The sequence below is a fragment of the Poecilia reticulata genome, linkage group LG4, assembly GCF_000633615.1.
Source record: "Poecilia reticulata strain Guanapo linkage group LG4, Guppy_female_1.0+MT, whole genome shotgun sequence".
Lineage (NCBI taxonomy): Eukaryota > Metazoa > Chordata > Actinopteri > Cyprinodontiformes > Poeciliidae > Poecilia > Poecilia reticulata.
In genome coordinates, this window is record NC_024334.1 from 2242583 (window position 1) to 2268619 (window position 26037).

The window sequence follows — 26037 nt, forward strand, 5'->3', positions numbered from 1 at the left end:
CTTTCAGTAAATATGTTATTAATGTGGGAACAAATTTGTTCCCAAAAAGCTTTAATCACCGGACAACCCCAGAAGATGTGGTGATGATTTGCTCCATTACTTCCACAGAGTCTCCAACATGTGTCTCCGCTGCCCTGGTGTTTTTTCTGAACTGGAGTTACAAAATATCGAACAGAGTTTTTCCAACTGAACAGCCGCCATGAATTGGAGCTTGAAGTCACCCAGTGTAATTTATTAATCTGTTCCCAGACTTCAGTAGAGATTGATAGATTTCCTTCTTTTACCCACTTGGTTCTTATGTAGTCTGTGTCACCCTGTTTAGACAATAGAATACCATTGTACAATATGGAAATGAGTTTTTTGCATGAACCTGACTTCAACAAGGACATAAACACACTAAGAAGTCCTGGTTTGGCCGTTTCCCAATTGTGACATATATTTTGATTGAAATAGGACCTAACCTGTAGATATCTAAAAAAGTCATCCTTCTCCAACCCTTTAGAACTCTTAAGTTCCTCAAAACTCTGGAATACACCCTTCTCAGTAAATGTATAGTAGGAGGTTAGTCCTTTTTGGATCCATCCTCTGAATCTCCCATCAATCTTGTTYGGTTTAAAAGCTGAATCAAAGGCACACCATCTGAGTATTTTTATCTGGTTACCCAATTTACACATTTTAACAATCTTACTCCAAGAATCTAGCATGGTATGTAGTATTGACCCAGGTGGTATATTCAGCCCCCCTTGTAGGTCCTTGTCCATTAATACTGATATTAAAGGTATTCCTTCTACTGTTGCTCTTTCCAAATCTTTCCACCTTGCATTGTAAGATGAAGAGCACAGGCAGAACACAGGTCTTAATTGAGCTGCAAGGTAATAAACTTGTAGGTTAGGAAGACCAAGTCCACCTTTCTCTTTCTTTAACTGCAGCGTACTATATCTCACTCTTGCCTTTTTCCCCTGCCAGACATATTGAGCGATTAACCTTTCCCACTCTATGAATCGCCAATCTGATATCTGAATAGGTAAACACTGAAATAGGTATAGGAAGCGCGGGAGAATGTTCATTCTGACTGACTCCACATTTGGAGAAATTTAAAGACTTTTCTGAAAATCAAACAAAGTTTGGTGTGGAATCAGAATCTCAACTAGCTTAGCAGCCAAAAAGCCTCTTTCAATTCCACAGACAACTCATACAGTTGTACTTTTTTGACCTTCCCGTAGTCGTTCTGCATTCCTTTCACTGATTTCCCTTTTTAAATTGCATGCTCTTTGAAATTCTTCTCTTTCTCACAGCTGCACCAAACTTCCTCCCACCTTATGACTCTCCCAGGAGTTTGCAGACTGTGTAATTTAGATTAATAGCTGCGAGCGTTCACTCTGAGCCACAGCAGGCCCCTCCACAGTCAGCTGTTGGCAGAGGAGAGAAGAGAGGGAAATAAAGGAAAAGATGACAGAAGATTAAAGAAGAAAGGAGAAGATCAAACTAACAGAGTGAAGATAATACCCAGAGGTTAAAGCGAATTATCTCCGTAGGAGAGCGTGAGATATTCTCTGAGGCTCCTCTTGCTTATCTTTCACATTCCCAACCTGATCCTGCTGGTCGCTCTGCTCCCTTCAGCACAAGCTGCGCTGCCATCGACTGTGTCGCTGCGCAGCTTGACATTTTTGGAAATAAATTCAATTATCGGAAACACAACCATTCTGGAAAAACTTGTTTTCGATAAAGTTTGTGCACTAGGATGATGTGGTGTTTTTTTTATATCCATATCTAAACCCTAAACCTTTTTCACACGAGTCACATGACCAACAGGATGTTACTACTGGTGGAAACCATGAAGAAGACGACAGGAAGTGGTTGGAGGATGATGGCAGGGCACATTTTTTAATGAGTTATCACGTGAACAAACTTACTCACTTGTGATCTTAATCATGTTTCTTATTTAAAGGAAACACCAAATTGTGTAATTGTTTTGTTGACATTAGTGGAATATTGATGAGGTTTAGAGTTCATCTGTTACGGAAAGGAAGCCACAGGGTGTGTTTACATTTACCTTACATTTGCACAGATTGGAATTACGAAGATAATTTTTAATGGAAACACAACTATTTTGAAAAAATACATTTTTCAATAAAAAATGTTGCCTTTAGGATGAGGTGTTGTTTTTTTTTTTTTTGACCGTATCAAAAAACTACAATGGAAAAACACTTTGGGTGATGGCGTGCCTTGGTTTTTTTTAATGACTCATCGCATGAACAAACTTATCCATAATTGCRTTTCTTGATTAATGGAAACATTGCAATTGTGTTTTTCCAACATTAGCGGAATATGAACAGAGTTTTGTGGACATTTTTAGTGGAAGTAGAGCGACCTGCAGCTGTCATGTGCATCTCAAGCTAGCTGAGGAAAATGTAGCTGAAGATGGTTAATAACGGCTGACTGTGCATCCGAGCCACATAAAACTACAACACAAAACTCAGCAGGAGAAGATATATTTTGGTCCATAACACAAATTTGCATAAATTAATGGCTCAGTGAAAACACAGCAAATACCAAGTTATAATTAGCAGACAGGCACACAAACAAATAAATACAGTGGTGAGACTTTCCTCCCAGCTTGTGGGTGACTGAGCAGTTGCAGAAAATTGAGTCACTCATTAAGATTTATGTCCACGTTTTTAAAATCACCTTATTTCCCCCTCGCATTCATCAACATGCCAGCTGACTTTAATGCGTCCTGCTGCTCTATGATTAAGTTCAATTGTGATGTGTCTCTGGGAAGCTGCAACGCGCAGCAGTGAGTGCACTTGGAGCGACCGCGTCCTGCTCCTCTGACGACCGATGTAAGTATTGCTGACTAAATTAGGATGGGATCAGAGCAGCGCGTGGGTCCAGCTGCTGGTTAAGTAATTGACTTTCTTCTCTGCCTTCCCAACATTAAGGTCATGCTGCGGTTCCTGGCTATGCTTTGAAGAAATAAAACCCCTGAATATTAATGCATAACGGCAACAAAAGTCACTTTTATTCTCAATTCAAAGCAACAAAAGCTGCAACCAGACCGTCCCGCAGGGCGTCCCGCAGGGCGTCCAGGCAGCGATACTGGAATGATTCTCCCTGAGCCGAGCTAGTTAGCAAATAAAGTAGAAGACAATGGACTGTGGCCATTACTGACACAACTGCCTGTTCTATTACACTTTGTCTTCGGTGATTTATTGGGAGCCTCCAGGAATTTTCTTTGTAAACAGCTGCATATAAGAGTTTAAGAGGAGCCTGGAGTCAAACTTGCACTGTGTGGCACTTTAATGCAGCAGAGAACAGAGTAAAGTAGGAATATCAGTTATTTTCCCTCGATAGGAAAATAACTGATAACTTGCTGCTGATATCTGATAGGAAGATATCAGCAGCACAAACTGAAGATTCTGGTCTAGTTTCTAGTGAAAATATGATAATGCCAGAAATAAAAGTAACTCATAAGTAACTTTTCAGGAAGTTATTTATTTTGTAGATCAATACCTCTTTGGCTTTTTGTTAGTCTGTTATTTCTTGTATATACACAAAAAACAGTAGAAACCCAAATGGAAGTGTAAACGTTTAAAATGTGAATTTTAAGGACTTTAAAAAACAGTTTTTACTGCAGATTGCAGACTCAGTATCATCAGTTAGTCTTCAGTTTAACTTGACAACCTTTTCTTTGCAGATGTGAGTTCAGGTTCTGGGGGCAAACTTCTGGTTTCTCTCGGGAGTCTGCTGGATGACCAGCACTGGCACCACGTGAAGCTGGAGCGGCTCGGCTCTCACCTCAACCTGACGGTGGATAGAAACACGCAGCAGGTCCTCGTCCCCGCCGAGCTCAGCCACTGGCACATTCACACGGTACGGCGCAAAACTAAAACAGTTTGTTAGTTCATGCTGCCACGGAGCTTTTTTCAAAACAGAAAAGCTTTTACGACAATCCTCTGACTCTTTAATACGCTTTGATTTGCCAATCTTTGTGTTTTTGCTGCTTTGTTTCTTAACACCATAAAACTTACATCGAGAGTTTTAAAACTTCACTTAACATCTACTATAAAGCTTTCATACCGTGTCGTTTCTTCCATGAACCCTGGTGTATAAGAAATCCAATTTACATGGCTTTAAATGTGAAGAAATTAGGACTATCTTCAGATTATCAAACCCTTATTTTAAATACTTGGAGTCAACAAAGAATCAATTTAAATCTGGATATTTGTGAGGGTTTAAGGGCGGATGCAGAAACAGTTCAGTATTATTAGTAAAGGTTCATTTAAATTCAGTCCATTTATGAATAGAAAGAGAGAAAAAAATACAGTTTCCTGTTTTATTATGATAGAAGTTATTTTTCTAATTTTTTACTAGTTTCTAAAGGTTTAACACTCAATAAGTGATCAAACATGTATTAACTTAGTTGATTGGTTGATTGATTTGTTTTATTTATTCAGTCAATCATCAAATTAAACTGAAATACCTTTTTATAAACATCTGCAATGTGTTAAATAAACATTAATTCTTATATATAAATCAGTAAACAAGAATCACAACAGGAAATAAAACAATCCAAAACCAAAAGATTCAACACAATTTAAAGCTTTTTACGCTAAAAACCTTCAAATATTTTCTTTCACATCAGTTTTTTGAAAACTGTCCTGAGTTCTTGCTTTCATCATCCCTTAATTTAATTACCTATTTTTCAGCTTTTTGTTTGTAAATCTGTAAATGTGTTGCAAGTCACATTTGGATTTATATCATCTTTGAACCCTAATTTGAACTATTTTGTAATAAAAATGTTAAGATTTGATTAACAGTGTCAGTGACCAGACTTATTAATAACCCGTATAAAAACATCATCTCCCAAAAGTTAGAAATGTCAAAGTGAATAAAAATTCATTAGTGCAGACAGAGCTTCTGCATAACGTAACGTGAGATTAAACATTACTGGCTAATTTCAGTAACATTTATGGTAAATTTACTAAACTGTTTTAATATTACAACATTAAGTCACGAAGGTCAAAAGTAGTTGGAGATTAAACTTCATGTAACATCATCAGATAAAGAAAAGTGACATTTACTTAAAGTCGCATCATTTATATAAGAACCTAATTATGTTAATGCAAGCAGCACATGAAAATAAGAAAAACGGTAAGTGCTGATTAATATTAATGAGAATATTTTTAGCTGAGTGTTAAAACTGGACTTTGGGTCACAGAAATGTTCTGAATGATGTTCCTGGTAAACGTAGAATAGAGGTCAGTGATGGTTTCATATTGAGGACGAAGCAGGAAAAGCAGCAGCCGTTGCATCACAGATGGTGTTAAAGTATAGGAACACAGTTTTCATTATGTTTGATAGCCAGTCACATTTGCCCCTGCCCGTCACCTACATTATGCATTTTGTATACGGTCACCATTAACACCTGCCGGCGTCCGCAGCCGACGCTTCAAACAAGCAGAACCTGCAAGGACTTCATTACATCCAGACACAGAGCGACTGAAACCAACTGTGGTTCTGCCACCACTCCGTTTATTCACATGCAAAGCAGGAGAATAATTGTAATAAGTCAAAAAATCAACTCTGCAATTAGCAAACCACTGCTGCCTCACATAAAAACACTAAGACTTTTGTTGCACCTGGAAGTTTAATTTTGCAGAAAAAATGACACTTTGAAGCAATAAATCAGTTAATTGTATGATAAATTAAAAATAATTTCCATGTGTACGACAATCATCAGAGATATTCTCCTTTTGGTACTGTTAAAGAGCGGCCATTTTGAAAAATATACTCAGTTTGCACTACCTGCCTCTTTTGCCTGTTTTCCCTGTCAAACCTGAATATTTTTTTTGAAAAGCTGTTTCAGTTTTGTTTTTTATTTTGGATATTTAAAATGTTTTTTAGTTCCACTGTTAAATATCCTGTAGAAATTAAAGTTATTTTATTTTTATCTTTGAATAATAATGCATTAATATTCCATTATTATTGTAGTAGTGAAATGAAAGTGGTCTCAAAATGACAATATCATCATTTATCGCAATAATTTCAGGGTCAATTCGTCATTTCGGGAAATTTGTTATTGTGACAGGCTGCACAGTGGTGCAGTTGGTAGAGCTGTTGCCTTGCAGCAAGAAGGTTCTGGGTTCGATTCCCGGTCTTTCTGCATGGAGTCTCCATGTTCTCCCTGTGCATGGTGGGTTTTCTCCAGGTACTCYGGTTTCCTCCCACAGTCCAAAAACATGACTGTCAGGTTAATTGGTCTGTCTAAATTGCCCCTAGGTGTGWGTGTGTGTGTGTGTGTGTGTGCATGGKTGTGTGTCCTGTGTGTCTCTGTGTTGCCCTGCGACCTGTCCAGGGTGACCCCGCCTCTCGCCTGGCACATTAGCTGGAGAGGCACCAGCAACCCTCCCGACCCCACTGAGGGACAAGGGTGCAGGAAAATGGATGGTGTTATTGTGACAGGTTTAGCAGCAACAAAAAAGAAGAAAAAACAGTTTAAGACTTTTTATTACTGGTCTTTAACCATTAATGTCTAACATGAGTCATAGCATTACGTTTATTTCAGTAAAATATTTGCTGTGTTGGAACTAAATCAAACCAAAAATGTCCATCTGATGAAAATACGTCAGGTAAAATCCACCTGAATTGATGGGAAATGTATTTATTTTTTGTTTGTCTCAATATTTTTCTAATGCTCGACTTCAATATATCCTACATAACATTTAAAAACGTTTCGCTTTATAAAATTGAGTGACATTTTGTAGTTTTTAATGCAGCTCAGCGTGGCAGCGGTCCAGAGCCACGGACTCCAAACTCCAATCCTGCCCAACAGGAACTTCCACGGATGCATGGAAAACCTTTTATACAACGATCTGAATCTGATCCGACTGGCCAAGCAGGGCAGCCCGCAGGTCGCTGCACTGGTGAGTCGGTTTTATCATCGGTTTAATCCTCTGTTTACATGTTCAGATGGCTCCATGATAATACTTTATTATGATTTCCTGTTTACAAATGACCTGAGTCTCCCGGGAATTAACACAAATGCTGTGTTTTGATTTCAGATTTCAGTCAAAAGCTATGAAATTGCACATTTTTGCAAATTAAATAATGTAATAATCAAAAACATTTGAATCCTAAAAGCAACCAGAAAATATTTAGGGGTGAAAATATTTGTTACACTTTTATATTATCTTCCAGGCTAAAGCGACTGTAAACTGAAAATTATGTGAGTTATGTTATGTTATGTTATGTATCAAAATGTTGTGCTCAGAAAATTATGTTATGGATTTATCTGTACTTAAATTACAAATCTCCAAGCATTTTTATCCACTACGTTTAGTGCAAGAAAGAAAAAAAAACACCTAAAGTCAATCAAAGTAGTTTATTATTTTACATTATTCATTGTTAATTCAGATGTTTGAAATTATTTTATTGTATTTCTGACCGGTGTCGGAGTCTGGTCCACATTGCTGGCAGTAAGTCGGGCTCGTTTCCGGTGAGAGTTGGAGTCCGCCAAGGCTGCCGTTTGTCACCGATTCTGTTCATTACTTTTATGGACAGAATCTCTAGACCAGCCGAGGTGTTGAGGGGATCCGTTTTGGAGGCCTTAGGATCGCATCTCTGCTTTTTGCGGATGATGTGGTCCTGTTGGCTTCATCGGAACGTGATCTGCAGCTCTCACTGGAGCGGTTCGCAGCCGAGTGTGAAGCAGCCGGGATGAGGCTCAGTGCCTCCAAATCCGAGGCCATGGTCTTGAGCCGGAAAAGGGTAGAGTGCCTTCTCCGGGTCAGGGGGGTCGTCCTGCCTCAAGTGGAGGAGTTTAAGTATCTGGGGATCTTGTTCACGAATGAGGGAAGAAGGGAGCAGGAGATCGACAGGCGGATTGGGGCAGCGTCTGCAGTGAAGCGGGCGCTGTACCGGTCCGTCGTGGTGAAGAGAGAGCTGAGCCAAAACGCGAAGCTCTCGATTTACCGGTCGATCTACGTTCCCACCCTCATCTATGGTCATGAGCTTTGGGTCATGACCGAAAGAACGAGATCACGGGTACAAGCGGCCGAAATGGGTTTCCTCCGCAGGGTGGCTGGGCTCTCCCTTAGAGAGAGAAGCTCGGTCATCTGGGAGGGACTCAGAGTAGAGCCGCTTCCAAAAATGGTGCGTTTTGCAACCAGATGTTACTACTGGTGGAAACGACAAAGAACAAAACAGGAAGTAGTAGGACGACAATGCTTTTTAGCTATTTATTGTGTGATCAAGGAGCCAGTTGAGGCTCGGGCATCTGGTAAGGATGCCTCCTGGACGCCTCCCTGGTGAGGTGTTCCAGGCACGTCCCACCGGGAGGAGGCCTCGGGGAAGACCCAGGACACGCTGGAGGGACGATGTCTCTCTATGGCCTGGGAACGCCTTGGGATTCCTGGAGGAGCTGGAAGAAGTGGCTGGAGAGGGAAGTCTGGGCCTCCCTTCTGAAGCTGCTGCCCCCGCGACCCGACCCCGGATAAGCGGAAGAAGATGGATGGATGGATGGATGGATGGATGGATGGATGGATGGATGGATGGATGGATGGATGGATGGATGGATGGATGGATGGATGGATGGATATATTTTTTTAAAAAGGCATTTTGTTTTCAAATTGTTCTAGAATCAGTTGAACAAATTTATTCTGTTATGCAAATAGGATTTCAAAAGGCTTGTTATAGTTTGCTTAGTTTAATAAGTTAAATAAAATTTCAATATTAAAAAAATATGAAATGTGGTTCTGCTTATTACAAAAGTCTAAAAAGATGTAATTTTTTAACGTTTTTCATCGTAATAAAATGATGTTGGTAATAATTTTACCCTAATAAAAAGCTCAATAAACATATTCTTGAGCTGAAGTTGGGGGCCACAAAAAACGAATCCAAGGACCAAAATCGGCCCTCGGGCCACAGCTTGGACCCCCCTGGTTTACTGTGATCTGTTGTATTTTTTTTTTACATGAAATCACGATCTTAAACTCTGGACTAGCTTGACCGTGTCTGGCGCCATCTTTCATTTTTATGCTAACGGTCAGAGCCATCATCATCATCATCATCATCATCATCATCATCATCATCATCATCATCAGTGTCTTTAATCTCATCATATTCTCCTTCATTATCGTCGAAGCCCAAAGCGAAGGAAACAAAACAGGCAGAAGTTTATGACTTATTCTAGATACGATTTGAACTCTGAAGTTTATTTTTTAAAGCGTTCAAAGTGCCTCAGGCATGACTCTCTGGTTTCTGTAATAGTTTATGGAGATTTGGGGCAGAATGCTTCCTGAGATTTGTGCATAACCTTTATGTTTTTAATTGACTCTGTTATCAATATGGCGGTACAGGTGTCACTTCTCCGGGATGAGACCTCTGTGACAGGCAGTCGGACTGATTACGCTGCTGCGGCTGATGAATATTTATGTTTGTCATCTGCTTCAGTCGTTTCTCCGTCTCTTCCTTCTGCAGGGCAACACGACCTTTTCTTGCAGCGAGCCGGTTTTTGTCGCCGTGACGTTCACCGGCTCTCACAGCTTCCTCCAGCTGCCTGTGCTGACATCATGGCTGTCAGGGGTCGTTTCCATAGCGCTGCAGTTCAGGACGTGGAACAAGGCAGGGCTGCTGCTGACCTTTGACCTCCAGCAGCAGGAAGGCTCAGTCTTCCTGTATGTCAGTGAAGCCAGGCTTCGCCTTCAGATCAGTAAAGAGGGAAATTCTCTCCTGGAGCTCAGCACCGGTAAGTCAGGATCCCGTCAGCTTAATTTAGCTTCAATGTCAGATCGACTACAAACAAACTCATGGTACTCATGGTACTACTTCATAGTAGTTTATTTCCAATGGCCAAAAAATTGCACAATTTGAAATTATGAAAATAAACTCGCTTGATGGAAACACTGAAATTTTGGGGGGAAAAAAACATCTCACGTTTTTAGATGAAAAGTTTTCTTTGAGGATGAGGTGAGTTTTCAGCTGTATCAAAATTAGTTTATTTCATAAAAAATTCAATTTTCTGCATCATATGAGTCACATGATCAACAACCGRATGTTACTACTGCCAGAAACGACAAAGAAGATGACAGGAAGCAATAGGATGATGACGGTGCATTGTGTTTTTTACTGACTTATTGTGTGAACAAACTTATTCATGTGTGATTTTAATTATGCTTCTTATTTAATGGAAACACCACAGYTATGAAATTTTATTTTTTTAACATTAGCGGTACGTCAACAGAGTTTTGCGCTCAGTTGTAAGGGAAACGCAGCTACTGATCTCAAAATTGCACAAATTGGAAATAAAAAAATACATTTGCTTCAACACGATAATTTAGAAAACAAAATGGTTTTTTGATTAGAGGTTTTTTCCGCTSCATCAAAAATGGTGCGTTTTGCAACCAGATGTTACTACTGGTGGAAACGACAAAGAACAAGACAGGAAGTAGTAGGATGACAATGTTTATTTATTGTGTGATCAAACTTTTTTACATGTGATTTTAATTTTGTTTCTTGCTTAATGGAAACGCTGCAACATTAGCGTCATTTCAACAAAGAAACAACAAATAAAATCAGTTGTGAAGTTTTTGTTTGCAAACCTGTCCAACCTGTCCTAGTTGAGACTAAAACACCAAACTGAAGATTTTTATCATCCAGTTTTTGGTAGAAATAGAAAAATTATAAATTATGCAACCTGAAATTATTGACCTCATTTTAATTTTTCATGCAATTAATTCATTTATTGCTTGTTGAGACAAGTTTATGTAAATTAATGCTGAGAGAGTTGCTTATAACCAAACAATCAAGTTAGGTCACAGCTTATTGAGTAAAAAGCTAAATTAATCAGGTATGTGCYTGTTATGGATGGAGATGTAGTGCAGTGATGTGACTTGTTGCTGTTTCTGTGTGTGCGTACGTTCAGGWGCGGGTCTGAATGACGGCCAGTGGCATTCTGTGGAGCTGAACTCGATGGAAAACCGTCTGAGCATCACGGTGGACAGAGACGAAGGAGCCACGGCTCACACCAGCATCCCTCTTCCTCCCGCCGCAGACAGTCAGCTCTTCTTTGGCGGTCAGAGCAAAAACATCACAGATCTGATTAATGTTTGGTATTTAATGCGTCTTACAGACTGGAAGAGACAAAAAAAAACATCTATGTTTTATACAGAAGTTTTTCAGTGTGAAAGATGGTAAAACTGTTGACACTGGTTAAAATTTAAGCTTGTACTGCAGATACAATTATCTTTTATAGGTTGTAGTGAGTCAAGCTTTTCTCAATTTCTTTTTCTCTGCTCCTAATTTAATGCATCACAGTCCAACATACTTTCTTTATTCCTTCTCATTAAAATAATAAACTTCTCCTACTTTTGTTTACTGAGGTAACAAAAGTCAGAATTAAAACCTCATACAGAAGAAAAACACGTTTGATGCAGATTAAAGGAAGATGTTGACAGCCGAGCCAAAACCGAGCTGAACTCTCTCATAAAGACTTTTTTGCACAGCGGCGACATAAAGCACGATAATCTACAGATGTTATTGTGCTGCTTTGTCCTGTTATTGGGTTAAACCATCTTCCATTTACTTTTCCCTTTAGTTAGGACTTTTTTTGTAGCACATTAAGTCACTGCACATTTCCCCTTATGAGAAAATTGCTGAGCAAAATGTTGCTCACTAAATAACAAGTCAGAGTTTTGCAGGGTTTTGCTAGTTATGCTAGCTTGACTGTGACGACCTTAACATGTGGATGTGGTGTGGAATTTGGTGTTTCCGTTCAGTTATATAAATAATAAAAAAGGCGACACACCCATCAACTCTGACAGATCATCAGTAGAGCCGATGTTTAAATGAGCTAATCCACCACCGCTGTGTTAGCTTAGCTGTTAGCAGCGGTAGCTAATCTACCACAGAACCACTTATTAACAATCGCAAAACTGAAACTGAAAACATGAAACTGTGACGTACTGAATGTTCTGTTCTTTGTGTGGGAAGTGTTTGAGCGCTTTCTGGTGTTGAATCCTGGTGAATAGACACCATGGCGTTGTTGTCCGTTGCTATAGCAACAGGTCTGTGTGCAGCGCAGCCGACACAGAGTGAGAAAAAAAAAGTGTTTTTCAGTTATTCTTAAACATTTTTCCTGCGTTATTTTCACTTTGCTGAGGAGCGAAGCACGAAATGAATAATATCTACGTCTCTGGGTTTCATTTAGTCAACAGAGTCGTTCCACGGCGGCGGCGCGGCTGCAGATAGCATGTAAAAATAATGAGCTGTTTGCCCTCCAGCGTTGTGCTCATCTGCCACATTTCCTGATTTATTGTTAAACAATAACATGCGACGGGTCCATACTATAAGTTTGCACTTCATTATTTCCACTGAATTAATGATTACTGAACATTAATTTAATGTTTTGCACACCTTTATGTGTGCAGTGGTTTCGGAGGGGAGTGTGAGACTCTTAAGTTACAGTTTATCAATATTTATTTGATGGTGCAGACAGCCAATAATGTACTTTAAGTGTTACACAGTTATTGATTAACCTGGGAGGAGTTGTAATTATTTACAGCTGGTAAATATCATCATTTAACTCATAAATCGTAAATGAAGAGGCATTTACTTCCCACCTAACTCAATGTAACATGTCCCTTTTGAAATTCACCATTTTTCTCTTTCTTCTTCTTCTATGTTTCTAAAATTGAAAGTGACACAGAGCAGTGTGTCATCTTATTCACTTCTTCTTCTCCTGTTTTCATGAGCTGAACTGTGTTCCTGTCAGCCCGTCTTTAACTGGAGCAGCGCAGAGCCTGCAGCGAAGTCGCTGCATTTGGCCACTCTGTGTCATCATCCAGGATAAACCTAAAGCGTAAATCTCTGAAGGATAATACACGTAGCTTTTTTTTCTCTCCACAGGATAAGACTCTTCTTGTGCCTGGAGGCAGAGAGGACTGTAACGAAAAAACACATCCCACAGGCAGAGATAATAGGAAAGGTGTTTGAGGAAAACCAGCTAATAAAATGAGACAGTTCTTCAGGAAGCGCTTGCATAATTTGAATTAAACACAACAGAGACAGAAAAATATCGGTTTGATTTTACACTTTTTGTAGAGGATCCTCAAAAGACAACAAATAATCCTTGAAACGCTGGAGATTAATTACAAATAATCTCTTCTAGGCTGAAGCGACATTTTGGTGATTTTAAAGTTGCTGACATGTCAGAGATTTTGCACCAGCTCTCTCTGCACATCCTTGACATGACAATTAAATGGATTTTCAGGCAGCAGGATAAAGTCTAAACCTGTTCAGGAACACAAAATATACACACTATAATCACACTGCAACAAAGATGCGACAGTTTAGTTTTCACCTCATGCCTTTGCTTTCTGGGGATTTTACTTTGTGCATCTATTCGCTTTGAACTTTTTAACTTTATGACCACAAACATCAATGTGTCGTTTTAAGCGACACTTTTTGTGCCGTTACTGGTGCATGTCTGATGCAAAGGACGTTGTCAGCAGGTTTAATGACAATTAAAAGGGTAAAACTGAAATCAAGACAAAAAATACAGTAAATATGCGATCACATGCAGCATAAAATACACTACATTCAATTTCTACCGATCATCACATCTATATGCGTACATCTAGGCTACCAATTGCGCACCTGATAACCTCGCGATAACCTCGCATCTAATTAACATAAACATACTCTACCTTAAAACACATTAGAGCGCTATCGCTAGACAGAAACAATGTTACAAAGTTACAAACTTAATACATACCGGCAATGCAACCATACATGAAAGATTTCAACAGTAATTTACACTAACGGACACTAAGGGTGTCTATTTCTACCGTTTAATAAAGTTTTGTTTCGAATAACAAAAAACTTACTTCGTTGTAGTACCTGAAAATAACATGAAAGGACAGGCTTTCTCCCTTTTTTCTCTTATACGCACTAAAAACAACATTTATAACTTCAAAACAGAACACTTTTATTTGTCAAAGTAGAAAAAACCCGATCTTTCTCAACGATGTAGTTCTGCAATTCAGAAAATAGCTGCGTTTCCACTATAGCGACTGAAATTATGAAAATAAATTTGCTTTATGGAAACACGGCAGTTTCGAAAAAACTCAAGTTTTTTGTGAAAACATTTTTACCCAAGGATAAGGAATTTAAACTGGTTTAATCAACAACTGGATGTTACTACTGGAGGAAACGACAAAGAAGACGATGGCGCAGCGTGTTTCTTTAATGACTTATTCAAACTTCTTCACATGTGATTTTAATGGTATTTCTTATTTAATGGAAACACCACAATTGTGAAATTATATATTTTTTTGATATTAGCAGAATATCATCAAAGTTTTGAAAACAACTGTAATGGAAACACAGCTGGTAAAACTAGATCTTAATTTGCTGAAATTGCAAAGGAGGCAATGGCTAAGCTAGCAACACACTAATAAATCATTTTTTCATAAAAGGTTATCGAAATAGATTTTGCAAAACTGCAATGGAAACCATTTTTTCACATTAAGAGCCTCGTATTTAAGTCAGATATTTAACAACCAGATGTGGTGAATCGTTCACATTCACTATTGGCCGCGTTTCCATTACAAATGTTTCCAAAACTTTGAAAACATTTCAATAATGTAGAAAAAACAAAATTTCGCAATTTTTGTTCCTATTAAACTAGAAACACAAATTAAAATAAACCAATGTTTATACAACCAAAAAACCACTTCACCATAGTTTCAGAACTTTTTAACAAAAAACAGTTTTTTCTCAAAATAGTGTGTTTTCACAAGGCAAATTTAATTGTGAAATTTCTAATTGTTCAATTATATGACCAATAGAAACACAGCTAATGGGTCAATATTTACCTTTTTGGCTACACAAGAGTTCATATCAGAAATATTTCAATCCGAAACTCCAAAGTCAGATTTGACCTCTTTGTTAATAAATACTACAGATCATCTCTATTTTCTGCCCTTTTTCCTGCTCAGATGTTCCCCTGACATCCAGCTCGTTTGTGTTTGTGCCTCCAGGCTGTCCTGCTCAGGGCGGCGGGTTCAGCTGCAGAAACCCGATTCAGGGGTTTCAGGGATGCATGCGTCTCTTGAAGTTGGACGGCGAAACGGTCGACTTGATAAAAGTGCAAGAAAGACGTCTGGGAAACTACAGCGACCTGAAGATTGATATGTGTGGCATCATTGACAGGTTTGTAAAGCTGAACTTTGACCCTGTGCTGACTCCAGATGAACACACTGCAAAAACACAAAATATTACCAAGTATTTCTGTTTAGTTACCAGTATAAATGTCTTACTGTGCACTTAAAAAAGAGAATGGAGCTCCAACTTAAAAAAGATAATTTGCAATTAAGTTGGTTAAATAAATAAAGGAAGCTTTATTTATGTTTATTTAACATGGCAACTTAGATAAAATTAATTTTTAAAGTACTGCACTGCAAAAATGCTAAATCTTACCAAGTGTTTTTGTTTAATTTTTGGTGGAAATATATTATTACACTTAAAATAAGACCAAACTAACTTTCAAGTTAAGTTTTCAGCAAAAATATAGGAGTTTGTTGCCAGTGGAATTAGTATTTTTCATCAATACTAAGGAATTGTTGACGAAAATCTATGGAGGTAAATTGGTGCCATAAAGTTTTTCAAAACAAAAAATGTTGAAACTGAAAAAATATTTTGAAACTAACAATGATTTTTAATTTGTCTTATTTCAAGTACATTAAAATATTTGCACTAAAAACTAAACAAAATTAAGGTTTTGTGTTTTTGCAGTGCATCAATTCAACTCCCTACTATTGGAAGTTAATCACCTTAAAGTATATGCTGCTAAATTTGGGAATTAGTAGAAAAATTTACAGTTTCATTCCTCTTTTGGGTAACAATTGAAATGTAAAAACCATAACTCTGCTCCTGTCCATTTGACTAGGAAACAATTTAATGATGCGGAAACAATAAAATGAAGGTTATTTTCTTTTTACACAACTAGAAAAGTCCTTCAGCATCACTTTAGTGTTTGACGCATTGCAAAGGGGTTTCAGACAAACATGTTGCTGACATCCAGAACAAAGCAGGAGTGTTTTTTTGGTTTTCTGAGTTGCTATGGCAACCAACAGTGAGCTTCAGAGTTTTTGAATGGTTGCCTTAAAGCTTTATGGATAAAAATGACAAAAAACTGGAAATTCAGATCTTTAGTGCTTGTCTCAGTGAAGACTTTGAGCAACTTCAGCTTTTTTTCTGTTATTTTTTGTTATTCTTCATGGATTCACTGTCAGGTCTCTTATTCATACTGCAGCACGACATGCAGGTTATAAGAACAGTGGACGAATTCAGGTCAGACACCGAATACGTCTGACCTGAGGTGCATGTAGAGCTGAAACCGATATTTACTTTATTTAAAGACGTGGCGTCTTTCTCTGGCGTTCTGACATGAGGTCAAACATTTTCACAGTAATTTTGGTTGAGTTGCCATTTTGGTTAACCTTCTACTAATTTATATAACTCCAACCAAAATGGACACTGGTAAACAAAGAATTTTGGTTCTGCGTTAAAATAATGTGCCAATATACCACATGCTTTGCTTTGACATGTTTCCTAATGAACATCGTCTTTTATTAAATTTATATTCTAATACAGCATTTAAAGTAGTTAAATGTGACTTCCTGGCGCCATGTTTGACTCCTAACAGGAAGCTGTGGTTGTTTTGAAGCAATCTGATTGGCTGACAGAGACTTTAGCTTTGGGCTGCACTGCCCCCTATGGGTTTGGCATGTTTAAAGCAATGCTCAGTATTAGCGCCATTGTAGATAGAGAAAAAAGAGTAATTAATGTCCGCCAAAAAATTCAGAAACTTTGAGATTAATATTTGATAATATTTCAAAAGTCGAACATTTTTTACATTCATGCATTGATTCGTTCTAAGCATTTGTCTAGTGCATGAATGCGTGACATTGTTATGTAGAGCTGTGTATCATCTGCGTATCTTGTTTCCTGTTGTAGTCTGAGCTAGTGGTAGCACATCTTTACTGAATAAGAAGGGTCCCAGGATTGAACCTTGGGGTGCTCCGCATGTGATTGCTCTGTGCACCAATGAAAAGTTTCCTTTTGACACAGAAAACATCCCTGTTCTCTGTTACAGTGTGTCTGAGGTGAAATAAACCAACAGATCTGCTGCCATTTAACTGCAGAATATTACAAATCAGTAAAATCTGTGGGTTTGTTTAAAGGCGTAGTAAAGTTACATGTAAACCTCTGAAATTGGAGCAAATAATTAAAGGTTCTCTAATTCTTCATGCATTCTGGACATAGAAACAGTTTACTAAAATCTAACTTGCATAAAACAGAAATAGCTTCACTGTTAAAATGTGAAAAATGTAGCTTTAACTCGCCGCATGCAACTTTATCCAGAGCAAAGTGCATTCTGGGAGTCTGTTGGTCAGTCAGCTGCACTTTTAATGGCCTGCATGTTGAGCTGAAGCACTTTGTGAATAAAAGAGAGACGTGATGATGAATCCCTGAACAGGAGCAGCAGAAACTCAGACTGAAAGGCACGTCTTCCCTGCTGCCTTGGTTCCTCTGTTCAGCAGGCTGCCGTAGCTTAAAGTCTTCCCAGAATGCACCAGTGACAGTGAGCATGTCGGGAAAGCCGCTGCGCTGTTTCAGCCGGAGGCGGTGATAGAAACCGAGAAGATTGGAAACCTGGAATCTCAGTAATCCAGGAGAGATTAGAGTCAAACCTGAGCAGAAAGTTTTTATTTTCCAACACTGCAGCACGATGGAGGCGCGTGCAAAACGTTAATCACCCTAAAGACGGGACACACTGACGGAAATTAGTTTCTAATCTGCTGAAGTTTGCATAAATCTAGATCAGTGTTTCTCAGACGTCTTCACGCTGAGGAACACTTAACCCGTTTGGCAAATAATTTGAAATTGACCTTGCATTTAATTTACAACCTGATATGAAAAGATAAGACAATAATTCTTCTGTTTATATAAATACTCCTCATTTCCTTTCCATCTGTATCTTCAGTTTATTTATTTATTTTTGTTATTCTGATATTATTTTTAAACACAATTATTTGGTAAACAAACTGTCAACCTTTAAGCTCACATTACCAAAGAATATGCGAGTTAATTACGCCGGAGTTTCGAGCGTCTGCTTAAATAAATCTTCCTTATTTTAATTGTCAGTAGTTCTTTAAATGTCCTGTGAGATGATATACTTACCCATGTGTCCTTAACAACTGGAACTTTCAATATCCAGCAAGTTATTTTCGCAATTTACCCTCTACTAAACGAGTGCCCCCCGGATTAATTACACTCTCTGCAGCTGCAGCTGTGAAGTTTCCGTATTAACCCCATATTTGCTGGAAAGTGCAACGTCTCCCCTTTCAGAAACCGTTGGAATTTTTCAGATAGCGCTACGTGTGGCGGTATTACGGTACTGCAAATTTAGATGTGTTGCCGCCGACAAGTTCCGGTCTAGAAGGGCTAAGCCGCTGCGCTTATGGCCTCCACACCACCAGGGGGCCTCCAAGAGCACCAAGCTGTTATGAGAGAGAGGCGTAAGAAAAACAATAAATTATCTAGATTGTTTTAATTTGCGATTAATTGATTTATTGCTTATTGCGACAGACTTACTAATCACTGTAATTTCATCTTAAAATTTATTTTCTATTTATTGATGCTTTTATTGATCAATGTGGAAAAAATCGTAAATCTATCAATCCTGACAATAAGGACAGTTTTGGGGGCTTTAGACATAACAAACTGGAATTTACTGTGACAACAATAAATGAAAATCTGATCACGATGAATGATAAACGATACGATAAATGCCCTCGCCTAATTTCTAGCATCTGTCATAGTAGTTGATAGAATAACCAATTACTAAAATAAATATTCGTCAGTTTTTAAGCTTCTAACATGTTGTCTAATGCATTGCCTCTAATTAAATGTCAGCCATAAAACAATTCATATTTTTAGTAGCGTTTTTATAAAGGTATATATTGTATTACCTTAAACTAAAGTAAAAAGAATTGCTAAGGAAAAATAAAACATTCATCTCTACTTTGTTTTGAATTGCAATGACCTGAAGTTAAAAAAAAAATTGAACTTTGATCCTTTAAGAAAAGACTTGAAATAAAAATCCGAGTCACATTATGGACATCGTTTCTGTTTCTTTGTGATTCATTTTTCAAACTCTCTGCAAGGTCGCAGTTAAAACAAGCCAAGTGTGCAGAAAAAAGATGAATTACAAACTTTGTTCTCTCACAAACACAAAAAGAATCAGTTTTTCTAAAACATTTTATTCTTTAACTGCAGTGTGTGTCTTTGTTGACGTTTCTATGTTTTTCACCTCAGATGTCACTTTTATCAGACTCTAAAAAGAAAATAAAAGGTAGAAGGTATTTGAAAAAAACAATTATATATTTTTATAAAAAGCTCGGTAAATTTTACATATAAAAAAAGGAAAAATCGGTAATTCTGATCAGAGATCAAGGTCATAAAACTGCAGTGCAGGAAAACGTGCCGGCACTATTTTTGCTCTGTTCCACTCAAAGTCCTGTTTTCCTGCTTCACTGCTGAACATCAGAACCGTTTCCATTCCCTCCCACATGTTCTGCTTTTCTTTTGCACCATTTTGCTCTTTTACATTTGGATAAATTTAAAAGCAATTATTTACGTTTGTTTATAAAAAAGCAAAACAAAAAAAACATTTTTCTGTAGCTGCATTTCTATTACAACTGTGAGCAAGAGTTTGTTGGTATTCTGTTGATGTCAAAAAACATCAACAGAATTTTACAATTGCAGTGTTTCAATTTAATAAAAAAAATATTTAAAATCACACGTGAATAACTTTGTTTACGCGATAAGTGATTGTGAAATGACATAAAAAACAAGAAATAAAAGTTTAACTGTACGTCATGGACTCCTTATGCAAATTAAGTCATTAGCATGAAGCTAATTTGTGATGAATTGCAACAGCCCACCTTAATAAACTTAAATATTACGTTGCACCTGACTCACGTAATTAGATGTAATGGCAGCAGCTCACAAACGGCTCTGCAGGGACTGAAAGCAGCAGAGCCAGTCGCACGCTGAGCCCAGATTCTGAAACACAACTTAAAGCAAAGTTGAGAAGTTTGGAGTTTGCAGCGTCTTGCAAAAGTTTTCATTTTCCTCCAACTTTAAACTTTTTTGTCATAAAACTTGTGAAAACCTTAATTCTGGGCTGTTTTCTGAATTAATTTTAGGTATCGTTCAGATCTGTCCAACACATAAATATGTTTGATTAAAACCATCTGGTTGTAGCTTTAGCTGTTTGTTTTAACTTATTGTCCTTCTGGAAAGTGAAACTCCTTTTCATTCTCAGATCTTTTGAACATTTCAAATGCATTCTGGGTAAATACAACCAAAACAAACGTGCTAAGCTAGCGCTAGCGGGGAAAATAACTTGTCTTCTTTTGCTAAAGCCAAAAAGAAAAATCCTCCAACCACTAAAATCTGACACCGCTATATTTTTGTTTACCTTTCCTAAAGAAGAAAGTTGCACTCAGTGTCGTCATCAGAGGTTTTTGTGTCTTTTCTTTCAGTAGTTCTTGTTGCAGCGCCCCCACAGGTCAGGAGGGGAACAGTCAAAGAAACTCTGAAATTTAGAGAATAATCTCATAAATCTTCCAGAAAAAAACTTGGACATTTTTTACTTTTGAAACCCATAAATTTCTGAGTTTTTTCTAGAAAGTTTCTGAAATTAATCTAAAAATTTCTCCGTTTTTTTCCTCACAAATTTTTGACTTTTAAAAGCCAGAAATTTCTGAGTTTTTTCTAGCAAATTGCAACTTTTCAAACTCAAAAATGTTCCTGTTTTTCTACAAAAGTTTTGAGACCTCTCTGGACGTCATGGACATTTCTCTGGAAAATGTTTTACTTTTCAAATTCAGATTTTTTTTTTTCTGTGAAAATTTACTCCTTTTTCTGTCTAGAATGGCCCTAATTCACCATCGTAGCTGCCAAAATGATAAAAGAAAAAAAAAAAGACAGCAGTAAAAAGAATCATTTGAGAAAATCAACAGACTATTTTAAAACAGACGACCATCCCTGCTGCAAGACTTATTATTTTTTATGAGTTTTTTTCACGATGATTGAGATTTTGTGTCGAGCAGCACCTTTGCATCCCCTCGGCAGACGGGCCGAAAGGTGTTACATCTCAGAACAACCCCGCCGGTCATCAGGATGTTTACATTTATATATGTTGTTTTTATTCTGGCCCCTGCTTGACTCCTCTTCATCACAACAGATGTTGCGAACATCCTTGAGAAACTTTGAAAGAAGTTTTGAAGCAGACTGAGTCGAGTCGTTTGTGCGTTTCTCTGTTTCTGCCCTGCAGGTGTTCGCCGAGTCACTGCGAACACGGAGGAAGATGCTCTCAGTCCTGGAGAAACTTCCACTGCAACTGCTCCAACAGCGGCTACCGAGGAGCCACCTGCCACAGCGGTGAGCGTCCAGGCGGGAAGAGAAACGGCCAAAATGCAGATTCAGATTTATCCGTGTCCCAAATTGATGCTCCAGCAAGTATAAAAACCAAAAGGCAAAGTATCAATGTAAAAAAATAAAAACAAAACATACCAAAAAAATGCATCAAATATAAATCAGTACATAGTGTGAAGAGTAGAGCGGCAGATTAACACGGGATTACTAATCTGTGTGTAGCTGAGAGACTTTATTCTGTAAAGAAGGAAATCAGCCTCGTGCTTCCACTGAGCTGCGTCTGCATTCATATGAAAATATATTCAAAATAAAACATGTCAGATAAACTTAGCAGACATTACTACCGCGGCGTTTTGAGCCTTTTTAGATAAAAGGAAAAAAAGGAGGAAATTTCTGTCAAAAATATCTGAAATTCTGAGATTGAAATCAAGAATTTTCTAGAAAAACCTTGTGAACTTCTGAGTTTTAAGTCAAAAATTTTCTCGAAGAAACTCAGAAATGTTCAGAATAATCTCAGAATCTTTCTAGACCAGAAAAAAACGTTAAAACTTTTGATTATTAAAACACAGAATTTTTCTGAAATTAATCTCAAAATTTTGATTCTGAGTTTTTTTCTTGCAAATGTTTGATTTCTGGAGCTCAGAGATGTTCTTGCTTTTTCTAGAAAATTTATGAAATATCAAAATTTCTGTTTTTTTCTTACAAGTTCTCAACTTTTCATGTTGTCTACATTTTTCTGTAGTTCAATCATAAATTCTCTAGAAAAAAACTTCTATCTTTCTGAGTTTTAAAAGCAAAAGTTTATGAGAGTATTCTCTGAATTTCTGAGTTTCTCTCAACTTCTTTCTTCCAAAAGTTGAAAATTTGCTAGAAAAAATTCTATTTTGAAATTAATCTCAGAAATTTTCTAGAAAAACCTTGGAACAGCTGAGCGTGAAAAGTCTGCCATTTGCTAGAAAATACCTCGAAATGTTTAGATTAATTTCCGAAATTTTGTAGAAAAAAAAAATAAAAGAAAACTGGATCTTTCTAGTAATTTTATTTTTTTTACTTTTTCAACGTAAGCATTTTCGTTCTTCTTTTGTTTTTGGAAAAATCATTTACATTTTAATACTTTTGTTTATAATTTATAATTTAGGATTATTTTATTATGTTTGTATTTGTGTTTATTTTTTTAATATATTATTTTTTTTACATGAAAAGTGAAAATTATTGCATTAACATTTAAGAGATTTGTCATATTTTACATTTTTCCTGTTTTATTCAAAGCCTCGTTTAGAATAAATACTTTAAGATGTRTCTTATTTTCAAACTTAAACTTTAAATTTTCTTATGTAAAGAAAGAAAATGAACTTTCCTGTCTGCATCTTCCTCTACATTTGTATAAAAGTTTGTTCTTATATTTCAAACCATGCCAACAGACAGACTTATTATTCCAGCCATGTTTTTATTGAGCTTACTTTAATTAGACCGTCTGTCCCTCAGCAGTCAATCTTCCTGTGCATTTCTTCTTCTGCTGTTATTTAAAACCTGTAATTATCTCCGTTCATTCGGGAATCGACCAAACAAAGTGGTGAAACTTCATTATGCTTTGTAAATTACAATCTGGTTTCATTTAAACTTCTTAAGGATTTTTTCTTCTTGTTGTTCACCTGCAGATATCCTACTGTAAATAATTAGTACAAATCGATTAATTGAGTTTCTATTCTGCTTTTCTCAACAGAAGAGTTAAGTAATTTAGTTTTAAATATATGTTTTATTTACAAATGCATTTGTAAACCTGCTCGTATTTACCGATCGTGACGCTTTACCTGCAGGTCTTTGGAGACTTTCAGATAAGTTTGCTCTAAATTTCATACTTTGGTTCTTAGCAAAAATAGCATCATCCCTGGTGATACATAATGCAGGAGCGAAATGTCACTTTTCCACGGGGGGATAGCGGAGGAGAGAACAAAGGGACGGCATCCTGCTGGAGATGAAAGCCACAATTTTCTCCCACTTGTGTCTTCAAAGCGCTCCGAAAAGCACCGTGTCAATTCCCAGCTCCTAAATGCTGCTTCTCTTTTCATCACGCCTAATATTTTTAAGTACCAAAGACTTTCAAGTGCTAAAAATATCTTTAATAAAAAATTTTCCCCATTGAAAGAACAAAACCGATCACTTTTATTTAATATTTTTATCTGCAGGATTGTAGTTTTGACGGTGTTGAAGTCAGAGACGGATCAAAGAGAAGTTAAATGTTCCTACTGAATCTGCAAAGCACTGAAACAGAGAAAAGACGTGAAGAATAGAGCAGAAATGTTATTTATTGTCCATTTTTCAGAGAAATTCAGCAGCAAAGTGACCAGGCAGGGTTACACAAAGCTACAAATAAAATTGAAAGCACAATAAGACGCCTTAAATGTAAAGGTAAAATTACAACATGAGACAAAAAACTTTTGTAAAGTTTAAATTATAACTAAAAAATGCACTAAATATACACATGTAGGCACAGAGAGTCCATTGGACTCACTTTTCAAGAAGTTGCAGGAGGAAAATTTCACATTTAGTCTCAGAAAGTTACATTTATTTTGGGGAAAAAAGACTTTTAGGAGCAAAAACACAAAATCGTACCGAGTATTTTTGGTTTAGTTTCTAGTGCAAATATCTTAGGGCACTTGAAACGAGACAAAACTAACTCAAATAATCACAAACAGCTTTTCAGCAAGAAAAGGAAAAATTACTCATTCCACTGGAAACTAATTTTACTTATAAGAAAACATTTATCCGGTGTTATAAATGAAATAATCTGAAACTATTTCATCAATATTAAGAATTTATTGATTTAAAACAACCTTTCATATCTTGCTGAAAAGCTACTAAAGTCAGTTTTGTCTTATCTTAAGTACATTAAGATATTTGCAGTAGAAGCTACTAAAAATACTTGGTGAGATTTTGTGTTTTTGCAGTGTAAAATTTCAGTAACTTCAGTGAATGAAGAACAAACTTGTTTTAATTTAAATTTAAACGTTCGCTTTTTGTTAAAGTTTTACGAATTTTATAATGAAAAAAAGGGATATGAAATTTTACTTATCCAAATTATAGATGGCTGTTATGAAATTAATTATTTTTCAAATTTTGACTTTAATCTCAGAATTTTGTGAGGGAAAAAAGTCAGAATTCTTAGAAAAAAGTAATACTTCTGAAAAAAAGTCAGAATTTTGGTTTAAAAATAGGTCAGAATATTAAGAAAAGTAATGATGTTTTCTCAGTGCTCCTAATCCCTAATCCCGTAACGTTACTTTTCCTGCACAGCCAAATACGAACCGTCGTGTGAGGTCTACAAGCACCAAGGCGACACGTCGGGTCACTTCTACGTCGACGTGGACGGCAGCGGACCAATCAAACCGCAGCTCGTTTACTGCAACATGACGGGTAAAACAACATCATTAAAAATGTGGATTCCTTTTCATTTCACACAAACCTGTAATAAGCTGCGTTGCTGTCGTTTTGTGTCCTCCAGAGGACCAGACGTGGATTATAATCCAGCATAACAACACAGAGCTGACTCCAGTCCAGGCCTCCGCTGACACCAACCAACACTTCGCCAGCTTCCTGTATCCGTCTGAGGAGAAGCAGCTTTCCGCCGTCATCAGCCAATCAGAGCACTGCGAGCAGGAGCTTTCCTATCACTGCAGGAAGTCCCGCCTCTCCAACAGCCTGGGTAAGATCCGGAAACGTAAAAAAAAAAAAAAGATGTCTGGAGGCAACGGCTTTGCAAAGTAAGCTTTTCTATATCTGAAACCAGGACAGAGTGGAGTGAACTGCTGATTTAGTCAATTAAGTTACTATTTAAAACATTAATTAAATTTCACTTCCTTATCATTGCAGCACCCAATTGTTTTGGAAATCATCAGATTTTATTCTTTTATTAAACGAGGATTTAAATCCACAGCTCAAGGCTGTTGGAAGGAATTAAAGAGCCCAGAATCTGATGAACTTCAGACTCTGTGGAGAGGAAGAGGGGGAGAAAACGGCACTTTACTTCCTGTCCGGGTTCGTCTGCACTGCAAAAACACAAAATCCACAAAATATGATGAGACCAGCTTATAATGCAAATATCTGCGGAAGAGTATCAGGGCCTCTATACATGGAACAATAACTGAAAAAGGGGTAAATATTCACCAAAAACCCATTTCAGAATCATCTCAGAAACCTTCTGGAAAGTTTCAAAAGTCAAAAATTTGCAAAAAAAAATCTCAAAACTTTTTAGATTAACCTCAGAAATGTTCCAGAAAATTTTTTTAATTGTATCATCTTGAAAAGTTGAAAATTTAAAAGAAGAAACTTAGAAACTTAGAGAATAATCTCAGACATTTTCTGGAAAAAACCTGAACATTTCTGAGTTTGAAAAGTCAAAAATTTGTGACTTTTGAAACTCAGAAAATTATCAAAAGTTGTTKTTTTTTTTCAAACTCAGAAAAAAAAATTTCTAGAAAGTTTCTCAGATTAATCTTAAAATTTGAGTTTTTTGTAGCAATTTTTCAG

The 26037-nt window shown here is 37.1% G+C and overlaps 1 protein-coding gene across 1 annotated transcript in view; it reads left to right on the forward strand.

Moving 5' to 3' along the window:
• The window catches only part of LOC103463227 (contactin-associated protein-like 4), a 93949-nt gene that overhangs the window by 37259 nt on the left and 30653 nt on the right, over window positions 1–26037 (forward strand). The window contains exons 6-13 of the mRNA XM_017304240.1: window positions 3698–3873; window positions 6780–6926; window positions 9481–9748; window positions 10925–11074; window positions 15042–15213; window positions 21410–21516; window positions 24805–24924; window positions 25013–25213. Of these exons, the coding sequence (XP_017159729.1) occupies window positions 3698–3873; window positions 6780–6926; window positions 9481–9748; window positions 10925–11074; window positions 15042–15213; window positions 21410–21516; window positions 24805–24924; window positions 25013–25213 (1341 nt within the window). The remainder of the gene's footprint in view (window positions 1–3697; window positions 3874–6779; window positions 6927–9480; window positions 9749–10924; window positions 11075–15041; window positions 15214–21409; window positions 21517–24804; window positions 24925–25012; window positions 25214–26037) is intronic.